Source organism: Pituophis catenifer, unplaced genomic scaffold (assembly GCF_029215685.1).
Source record: "Pituophis catenifer annectens isolate HBS135680 unplaced genomic scaffold, rPitCat1.0.hap2 SCAF_7, whole genome shotgun sequence".
Lineage (NCBI taxonomy): Eukaryota > Metazoa > Chordata > Lepidosauria > Squamata > Colubridae > Pituophis > Pituophis catenifer.
Genome location: NW_027256887.1, coordinates 70,668,014 through 70,682,123, shown reverse-complemented (window position 1 = coordinate 70,682,123; position 14,110 = coordinate 70,668,014). Strand labels below are relative to the sequence as shown.

Below are 14,110 nucleotides of genomic sequence, written 5' to 3'. Positions count from 1 at the left end.
GAAGGCGTTTATTTGTTAAATTTATTGATTAAATTTATTTGTCACCCATCTCAACCATAAGGTGACTCTGGGTGGATACTATATCAGCTATGTTTGGTGGGTCCAGGAGATGTGCCTTCTCTGTCATTGGCCTGCCTTATGGAACATTCTTCCCACCGAAATTAAACATAATTATGCAAGCAGGAGGGGATAGGAGGAAGGAAGGAAAATCTTTCAAATTTATCTTAGCACCTAAGGAAAATCTTAGTTCTGAAGACTAGAAATTTAAATTTCTAGCCTTTAAATTTAAAGAATATTGATTTATTTATCAAACTGGTATTGAATTTCACTAATAGACTACTGCTGTGATTGGTGGATAGTTTTGATACATGTTTCGATTCATGGATTTATCCATTTTTCAAAACTTCCTCTAGCCTTTGCTTTCCTCTGCCCTGTGGGGGATTACTGGAAGGCTCCTTTATGGTCTTTGACCTTGGTTGTTTGCAGACATTTCATTACCCAATTAGGTAATATCAGTGCTAGTAAGTGTGGGGTTTGCTTCTTCCTTACATACAGTAGCTTGCCCTGCCAGTTGTTGATGGAGATGTGGTTTTCTCCTTGGTAGTTCCTTGATTAGGATATTGTTTGATGTTGATGTCTGATGTTAATCCCTCCTTATCTGGGTGTAGGCTGCTGCAGATACTGTGTTCTGGTCTTTTTGTTTCCTTCTTTGTTTTTTAATTGTTCATTTGTAGTAGGTAAACATGGTTTATCTCTATGTGTCTATTAATGGCTGATTTGTCTGAATGTCAAACTTCCAGAAATTCCTTTGTGTTTTTGATTTAGCTTGGTCTAGGATGCTCAAAATTTCAAATTGAAACAGTGGATGAATCTATCATGTATTGCAGGATAAAGACTTTTCATCGTGTCTTCTGAGTGCTAGTTGTGTTCATCAATGTGCTCTGCTAGTGCTCTGCCTATCTGTCCTGCATAGTGGCTGTTAACATCCTTACATTGTATGTTCTGTTGACATTTGACTCTGTAATTTTCCTGTTTTTTTTTTATTCTTGGGCTGCTAGTTCTTTTGGTTTACTTAAGATATTTAATTAAGTAAAACTAAGTAAAGTTTCAAGTTTAAGAAAAAAACGAAAGGACAAAACTACACCTGTACTAACACTGACAGGGCAAGTTACTGTATATAAATAGGGAACAAACCCCACGCTGAAGAGCACTGATGATGTTACCTAGTTGGGTAAGGAAATGTCTGCAAGCAAACAACCAAGGTCAGAGAGCAGCAAGGACTTGGTAGTTCAACCCTGAGCTACATATATTCTTATATAAATAACTGGGTTACTATAGGAGTTTTGGCAGTGTTCCTGCATTACTTCCACATGACTGATCATATTTTTTAAAAAATACAATCTCCTCGAAGTCCATTGGATTTAAAACATATTGTAAAAATCCCACTCTACAAGGCCAGACTGTGAGATAGTGATCTTCCTCAAATCCTCATTTGAGCTAATTAGTGAAATTATATTTCAACTTCTGGAAGGCTGATACTAAAATAAAGTTCCTGAAATTTGTTTGTTCTCTTTTTTTTTAGTTGTGTCAGAGTAGAAGAGCACCATGCTGTTGATATTGACCTTTACCACTGTCCCAATTGTGCAGTTCTACATGGACCCTCCTTAAGTAAGTGATGAATTTTAAAGCATTTTGCACAATTTAGCTTATTTTTATAGCTGATGATATCATGGCTATCCTTGATAATTATGCAATGTCATTTTGAAGTTATATTTCAATGTGGTTTATACTCTGATTTTACCTTTAACTGTTTACATCATTAACAAAGAGATATGCATTTGTCCCCTTTGGAATCTGCTGTATCTATTGGTTACTGCAAGAGATTAAGCTGTATAATGTATAATAGCAATAGCACTTAGAGTTAATATACCACTTCATAGTGATTTACAGCCCTCTCTAAGCGGTTTACAGAGTCAGCATATTGCCCCCAACACTCTGGGTCCTCATTTTACCAACCTCGGAAGGATGGAAGGTTGATTCAACCTTGAGCCGGTGAGGATCGAACTGCTGCCAGTCAGTAAAATTAGCCTTTAATACTGCATTCTAACCACCGCGTCATCACTGCAATAACATACTTGGGAAACATTCCACAATATATTTGGTCAAATATGTCTAAATGTATAGATGCAGTTTCAGTAGATAAAACCTAGTGTTAATCTTAAAGTGGAAGATACTTTACCAGAATGCTTGAGTTAAACAAGAGATAAGTACTTCAGATCACTTTTTTTTTTTTTAAATTTGATTTATATGCCGCCCTTCTCCGGAGACTCAGGGCGGCTTACAATGCGTTAAGCACTTGATTTCTAAAACTAATAGTTTTTTTAAAGACTAGAGAGATTATGTTGAATATGATTTATCTACAACATTTGCTTAGCAGAATACATAATTAAAGCATGTAACTAAAAATATGGCCATTGCTGCAACACTGTGATCATGTGATTTGCATGCATGGCAACCAACTTGTGCTTATGATGGTTTGTGACTTCCCCTGCTGGTTTCCCACAGGCAGTCAATGGGGAAGCTGGCAGGTAAGGTTATAAATTGCTACTGCTCTTGTTGCAGCCCGCTCATAATGTTCAAAACAGTCAGAAATGCATCACATCAGAAAAATAAAGGAAGTTTCTTTAAACATGATTTTCCAAATAGTTGTAAGCTTATTTCAGATAAGCTTACAACAATTTTGCTGTCCTCCTTTGTTGTACTCCTGCAATCCAGCAGCTATTGTCATTGTCTACACTTCAAAACAATAATGTAGCCAAGGGTTTTTTGTAGGTTGAATAGTATCTTATCAATATTTAAGTAATAAAAATTAGAGTTTTTCTTCTTATTTCTTAAGTGACTTGTTTGGTCAGATAACTGGTTTTCTTCTGGGATTCAAGCCAAGTGAACTGTCTTTTGTTCCTTTTCTTTGTTCATTTTTCTGTTAAATACAAGGAGACTGGAAGGATAAAATCAAAGATAATTACATTTTTTCTTTTACTACCCCTACTTCAAATGCACAACTAAAATTCAGAAGCAGATTTTTTTAAAAAAAGCACAGTTTGATTTTTGTCAAACAACAACACATTTTATAATCTCTCTACCTCCTCCCCCAAAGTGCCCTAGTTTTTATCATTGTCCATCTGAAAATGTGACAGTCATGTATACTGCCACTTAAGAAGCTGATTTTTAATTGCAATCCTCCTCCTCCTCCCTCCCCCCCTCCTCCTCCTCTTTCCTTTCAACCTACTTATTGCTCTGGCCATAAAAATATTACAGTTTACCTACTTTATCTTGATAATACCTTGGTATGAAATATGAAGGAATACATATAAGACTGCTTAACGGCAAAATCAAATTCCTTTTTTTTTTTTTTGAAAATCTTCATAGAAATTATCTTTATATACTGTATAAAGTAAATTTGCCATTGTAGACTTCACAAGGGTAGCTCCCTGATGCCAAAAGTAATTTGGGAATCACTCACCCAGTTTTTGAGTTTACAGAAAAAAATATTCTAGGCAAAAGAAACTGATCCATCCAGTTTGAGATCCACTATTTTGAAAGTGTGACATGCTACCATTGAATCCTTAATGTAGTCCTTGGCATGGAAATGGCTTGTGTCCCCATAAATGATATTTACTTTAAGTGCACCTCTAAACTATGACTCTTTTCTCTTACCACTTTATCCAAAATAAGCACTCTTCCAAATTCAAGGAAAATGTATATTCAGTATAATGTAACTTCTCAAAATCCAGTCTCATTTCATTGATTTCCATCTGGCCCATGCTACACAGTTTCTGTTTGGAAGATTCAGGGAAATACAGTTTGATATTGTTAGCAAACTAATGAAATAAACACTTCTAGCACTTTCATGTATCTGTTAAACAATGCTTGGGACAGAAGAATTCAAACCTACTAGACTCTGCAGCAATAGTAATTTAGTTTATTAGTTTGATGTTGAAATGGTGCTTATTAAATCCACTCAAATATTTTTAGTGTAAATATTGAGCACCTTGTACAAAGTAATCTGTTATGTAAATAGGTTTGTTTGGCGGGAAGTTCGAATTAACTGACCCTCAGCTGATTGGCTGACCGCTACGGCTGTAAGGTATATAAAGGGAGCTGGCTCCCTGGGTTAGTTGCTGGAGTCTCACTATACAATAAAGAGCTGTTGTCACTCACTACTCTGGCTTGCTGCGTCCTCATTCACCCAACTTAACATTGGCGACGAAGGTGGGATTTTGAGGCCAGAAGCAGAGGAGAGCTGAAGCCACACTCGAGAAAAAGAGCTGAAGCCACGTTCAGAGAGGGGACCGGAGACCGCATCCGAATCCAGCCAGGCGAGCGAGCGGAGCACAGGAGAATCCCGAAACGATGTCTGCCTTCACCCCGCCAGCGCCTTTCGACCCCAAGGAAGAGAAGTGGGGATCCTACATGTCCCGGTTCGAGTGCTTCATGGTGGCAAACGACATGCAAGGGCTACCGGACGTTCGAAAGAAAGCCCTGTTCCTGAGCCACTGCAGACCAAGGGTCTTCGACACAGCCGAAGCATTGTCGGAGCTGAATTCGGTCCACAACATTTCCTGGTCGACGCTACAGACCCAGCTGAAAGACCACTATGCACCAACGCCATCGAAGTACGTCCAGCGCTATGATTTCCGGCAACGGCTCCAGCAGGAGGGCGAATCGATCAGCGAGTACGTCGCTGCCCTGCGTAAGGCCGCAACCCAGTGTGAGTACCGAGACCTGGATGAGATGCTCCTAGAGCAACTAATTTGCGGAGTGAGAGATAGCCGGCTCCAGAGAAGACTGCTCGCGAGGTCAAACCTGACCCTACACATCGCCCTGGACGAGGCAAGAGCGCAAGAATCGTCAGTAAAGGCTGCAGAGAAACTAAAGAGCTCCCACCTAACCAGAACAACGCAGAAGACGGCGCCAGTGCACCGAGAGGCCGTAAGCACCGCGAGCGAGGGGGAGTCTGAAGAAGAGGTCTACCGCACAGAGCAGTCCTGCACAGCCCGGAGGGAGCCCAGAGACGGATGCGCCAGCTGCGGAGGGTCCCACTCACGACAAAACTGTAAGTTCAGGGACGCCGTTTGCCGTTCCTGTGAGAAAAGGGGTCTGCAGATCCAAGACACACCAGAGCTACAAACCACATAGCCAAACCTTCCAATCGGAGCCAGCGCCACACCGTAGGCCCAACAAAGATGGCGGCAGCCGGAAGGGCGCGAAATTTGAAGACGCTGGGGCCTACACCATACGCATCGCACAGACCTGCACCTCACCCGGAGAAAAAACCTACACAATGGTCGAAATCGAGGGACGGGAGTGCCAGATGGAAATCGACACGGGATCACCGATATCCATCATGTCTTGGGAGAACCTAAAGAAAGTCATCCCCAGCGTACACAAGCGACAGCTCCAGCCACAGCAACGCAGACTGAAAGACTACCAAGGGAACCGCATACCCGTCGAAGGAAGAGGTGAGTTCCAAGTACAGTACGGGGAGTTTACCGAGAAACTGCCCCTCACCATCGTCAGCGACAACCTCCCAAGCCTCCTGGGCATGGACTGGTTTAGAGCCCTAGGCATGGGATTCACCGGAGTAAGGAACGTTCGAAGCACCCTGAAAGAGGACCTGATGCAGGAGTTCCAGGACGTGTTCGACGAAAGGCTTGGCAAGTATGTAGGGACTCCGATTTCGTTTAACCTCAACCCCAATATTGCACCCATCCGTTTAAAGCCTAGGCGGGTACCGTTCGCCCTGAAGCCCAAAATTGACATTGAACTGGGCAAATTAATCAAACAAGGGGTGCTCGTTCCAGTCGACCACGCCAAATGGGAGACCCCAATTGTGACACCGGTAAAGCCGGACGGATCAGTGCGCATATGCGCTGATTATAAATGCACAATTAATAAGGCCCTGCAGCAGAGCGCCTACCCAGTGCCTATCGTTCACCATTTATTGCATTCCCTGGGCCCCGGCAAGATCTTCGCAAAACTCGATCTCGCGCAGGCGTACCAGCAACTGCCGGTAGATGGCGCTACCGCAGAAGCACAGACTATCGTAACCCACAGAGGGGCCTTCAAGTGCACCCGCCTGCAATTCGGAGTAAGCGTAGCCCCCGGACTATTCCAAAGTACCATGGAGCGGCTACTACAGGGAATCCCCGGGGTGGTGCCCTATTTTGATGACATGCTCATTACCGCCGACAATGAGCAGCAGTTAAGGGAAAGGCTGAGGGAGGTCCTAAGGAAATTCAGGGATGCAGGACTCAGAGTAAAAAGAAACAAATGCATGATCGCAGTCCCCTCAGTCGAATTCCTAGGATACAGGGTAGATGGCACCGGCATACACCCCACAGAGAGCAAGATCAGAGCAATCAAAGAAGCGCCCACCCCCAAAGACAAGGCAGAATTACAGGCCTTCCTGGGACTATTAAACTTTTACACCATCTTCCTTAAAGACAAGGCAACAGTGGCAGAACCCTTACACAGACTGTTAACTAAGAAAGCCATTTGGAAGTGGGGGAAGTCTGAAGACAGGGCATTCGCCGGCATTAAAAAACTGCTATCAGCTGAGAGTTTTCTAATACAGTAAAACGCAATGCTTCCCCTTGTTCTAGCATGTGACGCGTCCCCGTTCGGGGTGGGAGCCGTCCTGAGCCATAGACTCCCGAATGGCGTAGAAGCGCCCATCGCATACTACTCCCGAACTCTGTCAAGCGCCGAGCGAAATTATAGCCAGCTCGACAAGGAGGCCCTCGCCGCCGTTTCGGGAGTAAAGAAATTCCATGAGTACTTGTTCGGGAGAGACTTTGAGCTAATCACCGACCATCGACCGCTCCTGGGTCTCCTCGCGGGAGATCGGCCAACACCGGCAGCACTATCACCCAGGATGACACGCTGGGCCATTTTCCTCGCAGCATACTCCTATCACCTGGTACATCGACCAGGGGCGGACATGGGCAACGCGGACGCACTCAGCTGATGCCCACTACCCGATAGCCTAGAGGACCCCACACCCGGCATCCCCATCTTGCTGATAGACGTTTTGGACTCCGGGCCCATAACATCAGCCGAGGTTGCGAGAGCCTCAACCAAAGACCACGTGATCCGGACAGTCGCAAGTTGGGTCATGAGGGGGTGGCCGGAAAAGATTGGGAGCGGGGAATTTAAACCGTTTGCGGGAAAACGGGACGAATTGACAATGCAAGGGGGTTGTTTACTATGGGGCGATCGGGTTGTTATTCCCTTGCGCCTACGGGAAAAAGTTTTAACATTGTTGCATGAGGGGCACCCTGGGATTGTAAGAATGAAGGGGCTAGCCAGGAGCTACGTCTGGTGGCCCAACATGGATACAGACATTACCGAGTAGGTGGGGAGATGCCAGCCCTGCCAAGAGTCCAGATCAGATCCACCAACGGCACCCGTGAGGGAGTGGGAAAGACCCCAGGGACCCTGGTCCAGGATACACATTGACTTTGCTGGCCCATTTCACGGGCAGACCTTCATGGTCATTGTAGATGCATTCTCCAAATGGGTAGAGATCAAGCTAATGAAGGCCACTACCACCGATGCAACCATCAGGGAGCTAAGACAGTTATTTGCCACCCATGGGTTACCGGACATCCTAGTGTCAGATAATGGGCCACAATTCACCGCGACACAATTCGAGGGTTACTTAGCGGGACTAGGGATCAGACATGTCCTGTCGGCCCCGTTTCATCCGGCTAGTAACGGACAGGCTGAGAGATTTGTGAGGTCAGCAAAGGAGGCCCTTTCACGTTTAAGCCCCGGAGACTGGCAGGAAAGGGTAGACAAGTTTTTATTAGCTCAGCACTCCACACCCTGTACAGCCACAGGCCGAAGCCCGGCAGAACTATTAATGGGGCGGAAACTCCGAGGAATACTAGATAGGCTTAATCCCAATTACTCCCCAGAGGTTTTCAAGGGGGGGGAGAGGAAGCTTAGAGAGTTCACCATAGGAACACCGGTACACGCTAGAAACTACGGACAGGGCCCACTCTGGGAGGCCGGGACAATCACAGAAATCACGGGGCCCAAATCATACAGGGTAGACATGGGGGACGGGAGAGTTTGGTGCAGACATATTGACCAACTAAGAAAACGAGTAACCGCAGACATAGATGACATTCGACGACCCAATCTCTGACCATGAATACCAACCAGAAACACAAACTACAAGCCCGAGTAGAGCGGAGGACTTAGCTGAGGATTCTGGTATCCAGCGCCGCCCCATCGAGGTAGTCCAAACCGCCGGAGAAGTTGCCGCCCACGAGGAAGTCCCGGAGGCCTCATTGGCGGAGCAGGGAGAAACAGAAAGTCCCTCCGACCTGCTCGACGCCGCCCCTCCGACTGAACTGCGCAGGTCAACTAGGACTCGCACACGCCCTAGTCACCTGAGAGACTTTGTATGTAAATAACACCCCAAGTGACTTCTGGGAGGGGAGGAGTGTTATGTAAATAGGTTTGTTTGGTGGGAAGTTCGAATTAACTGACCCTCAGCTGATTGGCTGACCACTACGGCTGTAAGGTATATAAAGGGAGCTGGCTCCCTGGGTTAGTTGCTGGAGTCTCACTATACAATAAAGAGCTGTTGTCACTCACTGCTCTGGCTTGCTGCGTCCTCATTCACCCAATTTAACATAATCATTTACCTTTTAATATATACTTTTGTATGCTGTGATTATTTGTGGCTGTTAATATATATTTTTAGCTGGGATCGGTTAACTCAGAGGCTTTGTCTTACATTTTCTATAACTCAGCTGCCTGCCTAAAAAACTGTCAGATGCCATTGGCTATTAACTAAAGTGGTGGTTGAATTTGAAGAAACGGTTGTATACATTTGGATAAAATGATATGTTTAGTTGACATACAAATATGCATACCGAAGATTGGTAAATACAACATGGATACCACAGGGCTATGCCTAAATGTTTCTTTTGCAGCTGCTATTGAATATAAACTGTTTGAGTTCTTGAAGGTGTGGCATACATCCCCATCTGTTGTGATATGCAGAAAATCCTGCAGTTCCCATGGCAAGCTGTTAAATAAATTGGTTTACATTATGAGGACAACTTTAATTTGAAAATATTGAAAACAGTTTTCAGCGCAGACAATCTTGTAATATTAGTCTTTTATAGACATATCCAGGCAAATGTAAATCTTTTACTGCTAGGTTCATTGACAAAATTGTAGCAATAGAATTTATTGGTTCGGAAATAATGGATGCTTTAGTGAGCAAGAAACATCTAGGTGGAAATGTTCAAAGCCTACAGCTACATGTTACCATACCGAATATCTTGCACGAACACAGCAGACTGCAAATGATTAAAAGTGTATCTCTGGAATATATTCTGTTTGGCATGATACTGAATCTTGTCGTTTAACAATTTTTTATGTATTATAAAGTTTCAATTTAGCATGTTGATATAACTGCAGTCTTTTGTATGAAGCTGTTCACAGTTTTTCTTATATCTTTAAAAATATTTCCTTTAATTCTGCATGAAGAAAAATAAAGATTTTAATAATATTTTGTTGGTGGCAGGACCAGATCTGAAATTCATTTACATTTGCTGAGAGGAAATAGGGAGCCTAATTCAAATCCCTATTCAACAAGAAATATTCTCTCAGTGACCTTGAGCCAATTATATGTGCTAAAATTAACATCTTGGGGATAGTTAGAAAATAACAGAGTGACTCATCTGACTACAGTATATTGAAGAAAGGGTAGAATGTACATTTATATTATGTGTCATGGTAATGCCCTTATTCTCCAAAAACTTTACTGTAGTGTACTGTACATTTTGCTCTTTCCTCATTCTTTTCCCTTTCCAATGAGATCCTAGCAAAAACCCTGAGTAATTCATTACTAATAGAGAAATAGTTTTGACTAAGGCTCCTGGAATATTTCATAGCTAAAATGGGATTTGATTCTCTCCTATCTTAAATTGACGGTTACATTTTTCACCATGTAGTGAAGAAGAGGAGGAACTGGCACAGACATGACTATACAGAATATGATGATGGTTCAAAACCAGTTCAAGCTGGAACCCGAACATTTGTTAAACAGTTACGTGCCCGTTCATTCCCAAGGTAAGATCAGTTGCATTTGAAAATTCAAAAGTATATATAGTTGTTTCAAATAGTGATCTGAACTCATGCTTTTAACTATATAACTCTAGAGGATATGAGTCTCAACAGGATTTCAGTGTTTTATTTGTGTAAGTTAAAACTAGATATCCAATAATACTAAAAACATTCTGGAAGAATTGTTTCAGTGCCACATGTTAACATTATGATCAGTTAAAGCAATTTGCTGAAAATGATCAGATATAATAAATGTTGGGAGAACAGAAACTTTATAGTTCACTTCAAAAAAATTTCTACTGCTGGAACATTCACTCATTGTTTGAATGAGGAATGACACAAAGTTTTTAAAAATTCTGCTTCTATTTTAAAAATAATATACATGTATTTCCTTTTTAGTGCTGATGAAATCATTTTGAAAATGCATGGAAGCCAATTGACGCAAAGATACCTGGAAAAGCATGGGTTTGATGTTCCCATTATGGTACCTAAATTAGATGGCTTAGGTCTCAGGCTCCCACTTTCTACGTTTTCTGTTCTAGATGTGGAACATTATGTAGGTATGGACTGTTGGTTCAAACACAAAAGGGCAAGGAAAAGTAAATGGGTTTAAATATTCTTTTCCTGAAATATTTTATGGTTGTGACATTTTCTGAGAATGCTTGAAGATGAATTCTCCAAAGCTTTGGTTTCAGTTGTAAGCTTTAAATATCATGTCTCGAGATTAATCTAACCTAAATGAATGGAATACTCAAAACATTAATGGTTCACTTAGCTATATTTTCTCTTTAACAGTTTCAGGATTTTCAGAAAAAATAGATACATAAGCATAAATTACTATATTCCCATAATCCTGAGATGTAATTTCTACAGACCTTTGTTGACTGGTTTATGCAGTGATTTAAATGTTCCATTTTTACAGGTGGTGATAAAGTGATTGATGTTATTGATGTGGCAAGACAAGCAGATAGCAAAATGAAGCTCCATAATTACATTAAGTATTTTACAAACCCTGAGAGACCAAAAGTATTAAATGTGATAAGCCTTGAATTTTCAGACACAAAGTAAGTATACAATTTTCATATATGTATAAAATGCTTATATTTTAAACTGTAGTATATAACAATAATTGCAGATTTTCTGAATATTTGCAATAATGAAATATGAAGTTGAAAGGTGGAATATGACAATTTGGAGTTATGATGTATACTTAACGCTTGGGGTTACCCTAAATAACTTAGGTTAAAAGGATGAATAAATGTAATTGCTTTTTCTTTAGAAAGGGCTTATCTACATATTTTTCTTATACGTTTAATGCAGGGGTGAAATACAGCAGGTTCTGGAGAACCGGTAGCGGAAATTTTGAGTAGTTTGGACAACTGGCAAATACCACCTCTGGCTGGCCCAAGAGTGGGGTGGGAATGGATATTTTGCAATATCTTTCCCCCAGGAGTTGGGTGGGAATGGAGATTTTGCAGTATCCTTCCCCTGCCATGCCCACCAAGCCACACCCACAGAACCAGTAGTAAAAAAATTTGGATTTCATCACTGGTTTAATGGTCTGCGAATGCTGGGAAGAGAGACAACCTGGGAAATAATCAGATAAGAGAGGCAGGAACCTCCAGTAGCTTAAAGGTCAGAGAAAGAAACTCAGAAAAGATATTTCCTCATGGATGAAACAGTTAAAAGAGGTGGCAGGAACTTTTGTACTTTCAGACTCGCAGCTTTAGAATAAAGTAAAATTCAGTTCATCTGGTTGTGTTTCCTATCTAGATTATCTGAGAGGGCTAACAAATATATGCAAGACAAATAAAAATATTTTTAAAATGTTTGTGACAGCTTATGTTATTTTAAAAAATATCCTTTATTTTTTAATTAAAAAATGAAGATGATGCCTGGGTTTATGTATCTAAACCAAATCTATTAGCAAATGCTAAATCCTAAACACATTGTATTTAATATTGTAGTTCTGCATAGAGATCAACCTGTGTGGGATATTCTATATTTTAGAATGATAGTCCATTAAAGCTGTAATTTCATACTATTGCATGACTTCTAATTATTTAATTTATGAATTGAGGCTCATGATATAACTCTTTCTAAAATCCTAGCATCCTGAAAAAATATTTCTTATCTTGCAATAGGGTAGTGATCTTCCCAATTTGAAACTACATATGCAAACATACATATAGTCATAACCATATTCTTATGAATCAGTTATTTAAAATATACAAAAATACTTGATTGAATTAACCACTAATTTCTTTTTGAACATTTTGACCAGTAAGAAAAACAGTTCTAATTTGATATAAGGGACAATTAATTTTGCTATATAACCATTATATTGTGTTGATATATATAAAAATTTAAAATTTGGATTTAGATGAAAACTTTCTACTTTTTCTTCATTCAAATCTCATTATAGTCCATATAAGTTCCATTCCAGAGAATGTGTAACATAATTAAATAAGTTATATAATGGACTAATTCTCTATCTTTGGTGTTAACTGTTCAATCTAAATAACAGTATGAATCAAAATATTACTAGAGAGAAAGGATTTTTCATATTTACATATATTAAGAAATCCTTAATCATATTCTTATTCAAATTGCATTTCCTGTTTTGAATTTTAAAGGATGTCTGAGTTAGTGGAAGTTCCTGAAATTGCCAGAAAACTTTCATGGGTTGAAAATTACTGGCCAGATGACTCAGTCTTCCCTAAGCCTTTTGTTCAGAAGTACTGCTTAATGGGAGTTCAAGATAGCTACACAGATTTTCATATTGATTTTGGGGGCACTTCTGTTTGGTATCATGTTCTTTGGGTAAGAAAACTTTAATTTCTTTAATATGCAAATGTACTGTATTCATTTTTTAAAATTTTGAATGTTTTCTTTTACATATCACACTGAAACCACTTCTTCAGTAAAAGGAAAAAAGATTTGTCACATATATATATTTAAACCTTTTCAAAATTGGAGCAGACATTTCTAAAATTCTGTTTTCACTTTGTCATTACGGGGTACTGACTGTAGATTAATGAGAAAAAAATGAATTTCAACAACTATAGAATTAGGTTCTGCAGCATAACAAAATTGACAAAAGTGAAGGGTCAATATTTTCTGAATTCTCTCTCTCTCTCTCTCTCTCTCTCTCTCTCTCTCTCTCTCTCTCTCTCTCTCTTCTGTGTGTGTGTGTGTGTGTATGAATAATGATTGGAGAAAATAATACATGTTTCTCACTTATTTAATGCTTGTTTTGCTATCCACAAAGAAAATTGCATAAATTTCTGATTTTGTCTAACCAACTGATTAGATTTGAGAATTTTTCTCCCATTCTATCATTTTTTTCTAACTCCAATAATTTCCTTTTAAATAGCAATACAATTCTATACTTTCATTATGTTGTAGTCCTATGTGATATTAAGGGTGGTAATACAAAATTGTCAAAGATGTACAACATGTAATGAAATGTCTTCTGTGCATAGGGTGAAAAGATTTTCTACTTGATCAAACCTACTAATGATAATCTGGCAATTTATGAATCCTGGAGTTCATCTGTTACCCAGAGTGAAGTGTATTTTGGAGATAAAGTTGACAAATGTTATAAATGTGTTGTGAAGCAAGGACATACCTTATTTGTTCCAACAGGTAAAAAGTTATTTTTTAAAAGTTATTTATGTCCATTAACATATTGATGTATTGGAGCTTAGTAATTAATGTTCAGAAATTTTTTAATTCAGTTTAGTAGTTAAGTTTTAATTTAGGAGATAGAGATAGAAGTTGAGACAGGTAAAGAATTTGAAAAAGAGTTAGAAGATAGCTAAAGTATGATCTATTTGTATATTGTATATTTCCTACCACATTTTCAATAATTGTGTATTCAAACCGGTGGAAGAATTTCAACACTGCTATTTGTTACTCCATATTCTATTAATGTATACAGTAATTATATTTATTG

The 14,110-nt window shown here is 40.0% G+C and overlaps 1 protein-coding gene across 1 annotated transcript in view; it reads left to right on the top strand.

Annotated features, from left to right (window-relative positions):
• The window catches only part of KDM7A (lysine demethylase 7A), a 60,286-nt gene that overhangs the window by 17,542 nt on the left and 28,634 nt on the right, over nucleotides 1-14,110 (top strand). The window contains exons 2-7 of the mRNA XM_070946790.1: nucleotides 1,583-1,668; nucleotides 10,041-10,158; nucleotides 10,552-10,712; nucleotides 11,075-11,216; nucleotides 12,789-12,975; nucleotides 13,638-13,800. Coding sequence (XP_070802891.1) covers nucleotides 1,583-1,668; nucleotides 10,041-10,158; nucleotides 10,552-10,712; nucleotides 11,075-11,216; nucleotides 12,789-12,975; nucleotides 13,638-13,800 — 857 coding nt within the window. The remainder of the gene's footprint in view (nucleotides 1-1,582; nucleotides 1,669-10,040; nucleotides 10,159-10,551; nucleotides 10,713-11,074; nucleotides 11,217-12,788; nucleotides 12,976-13,637; nucleotides 13,801-14,110) is intronic.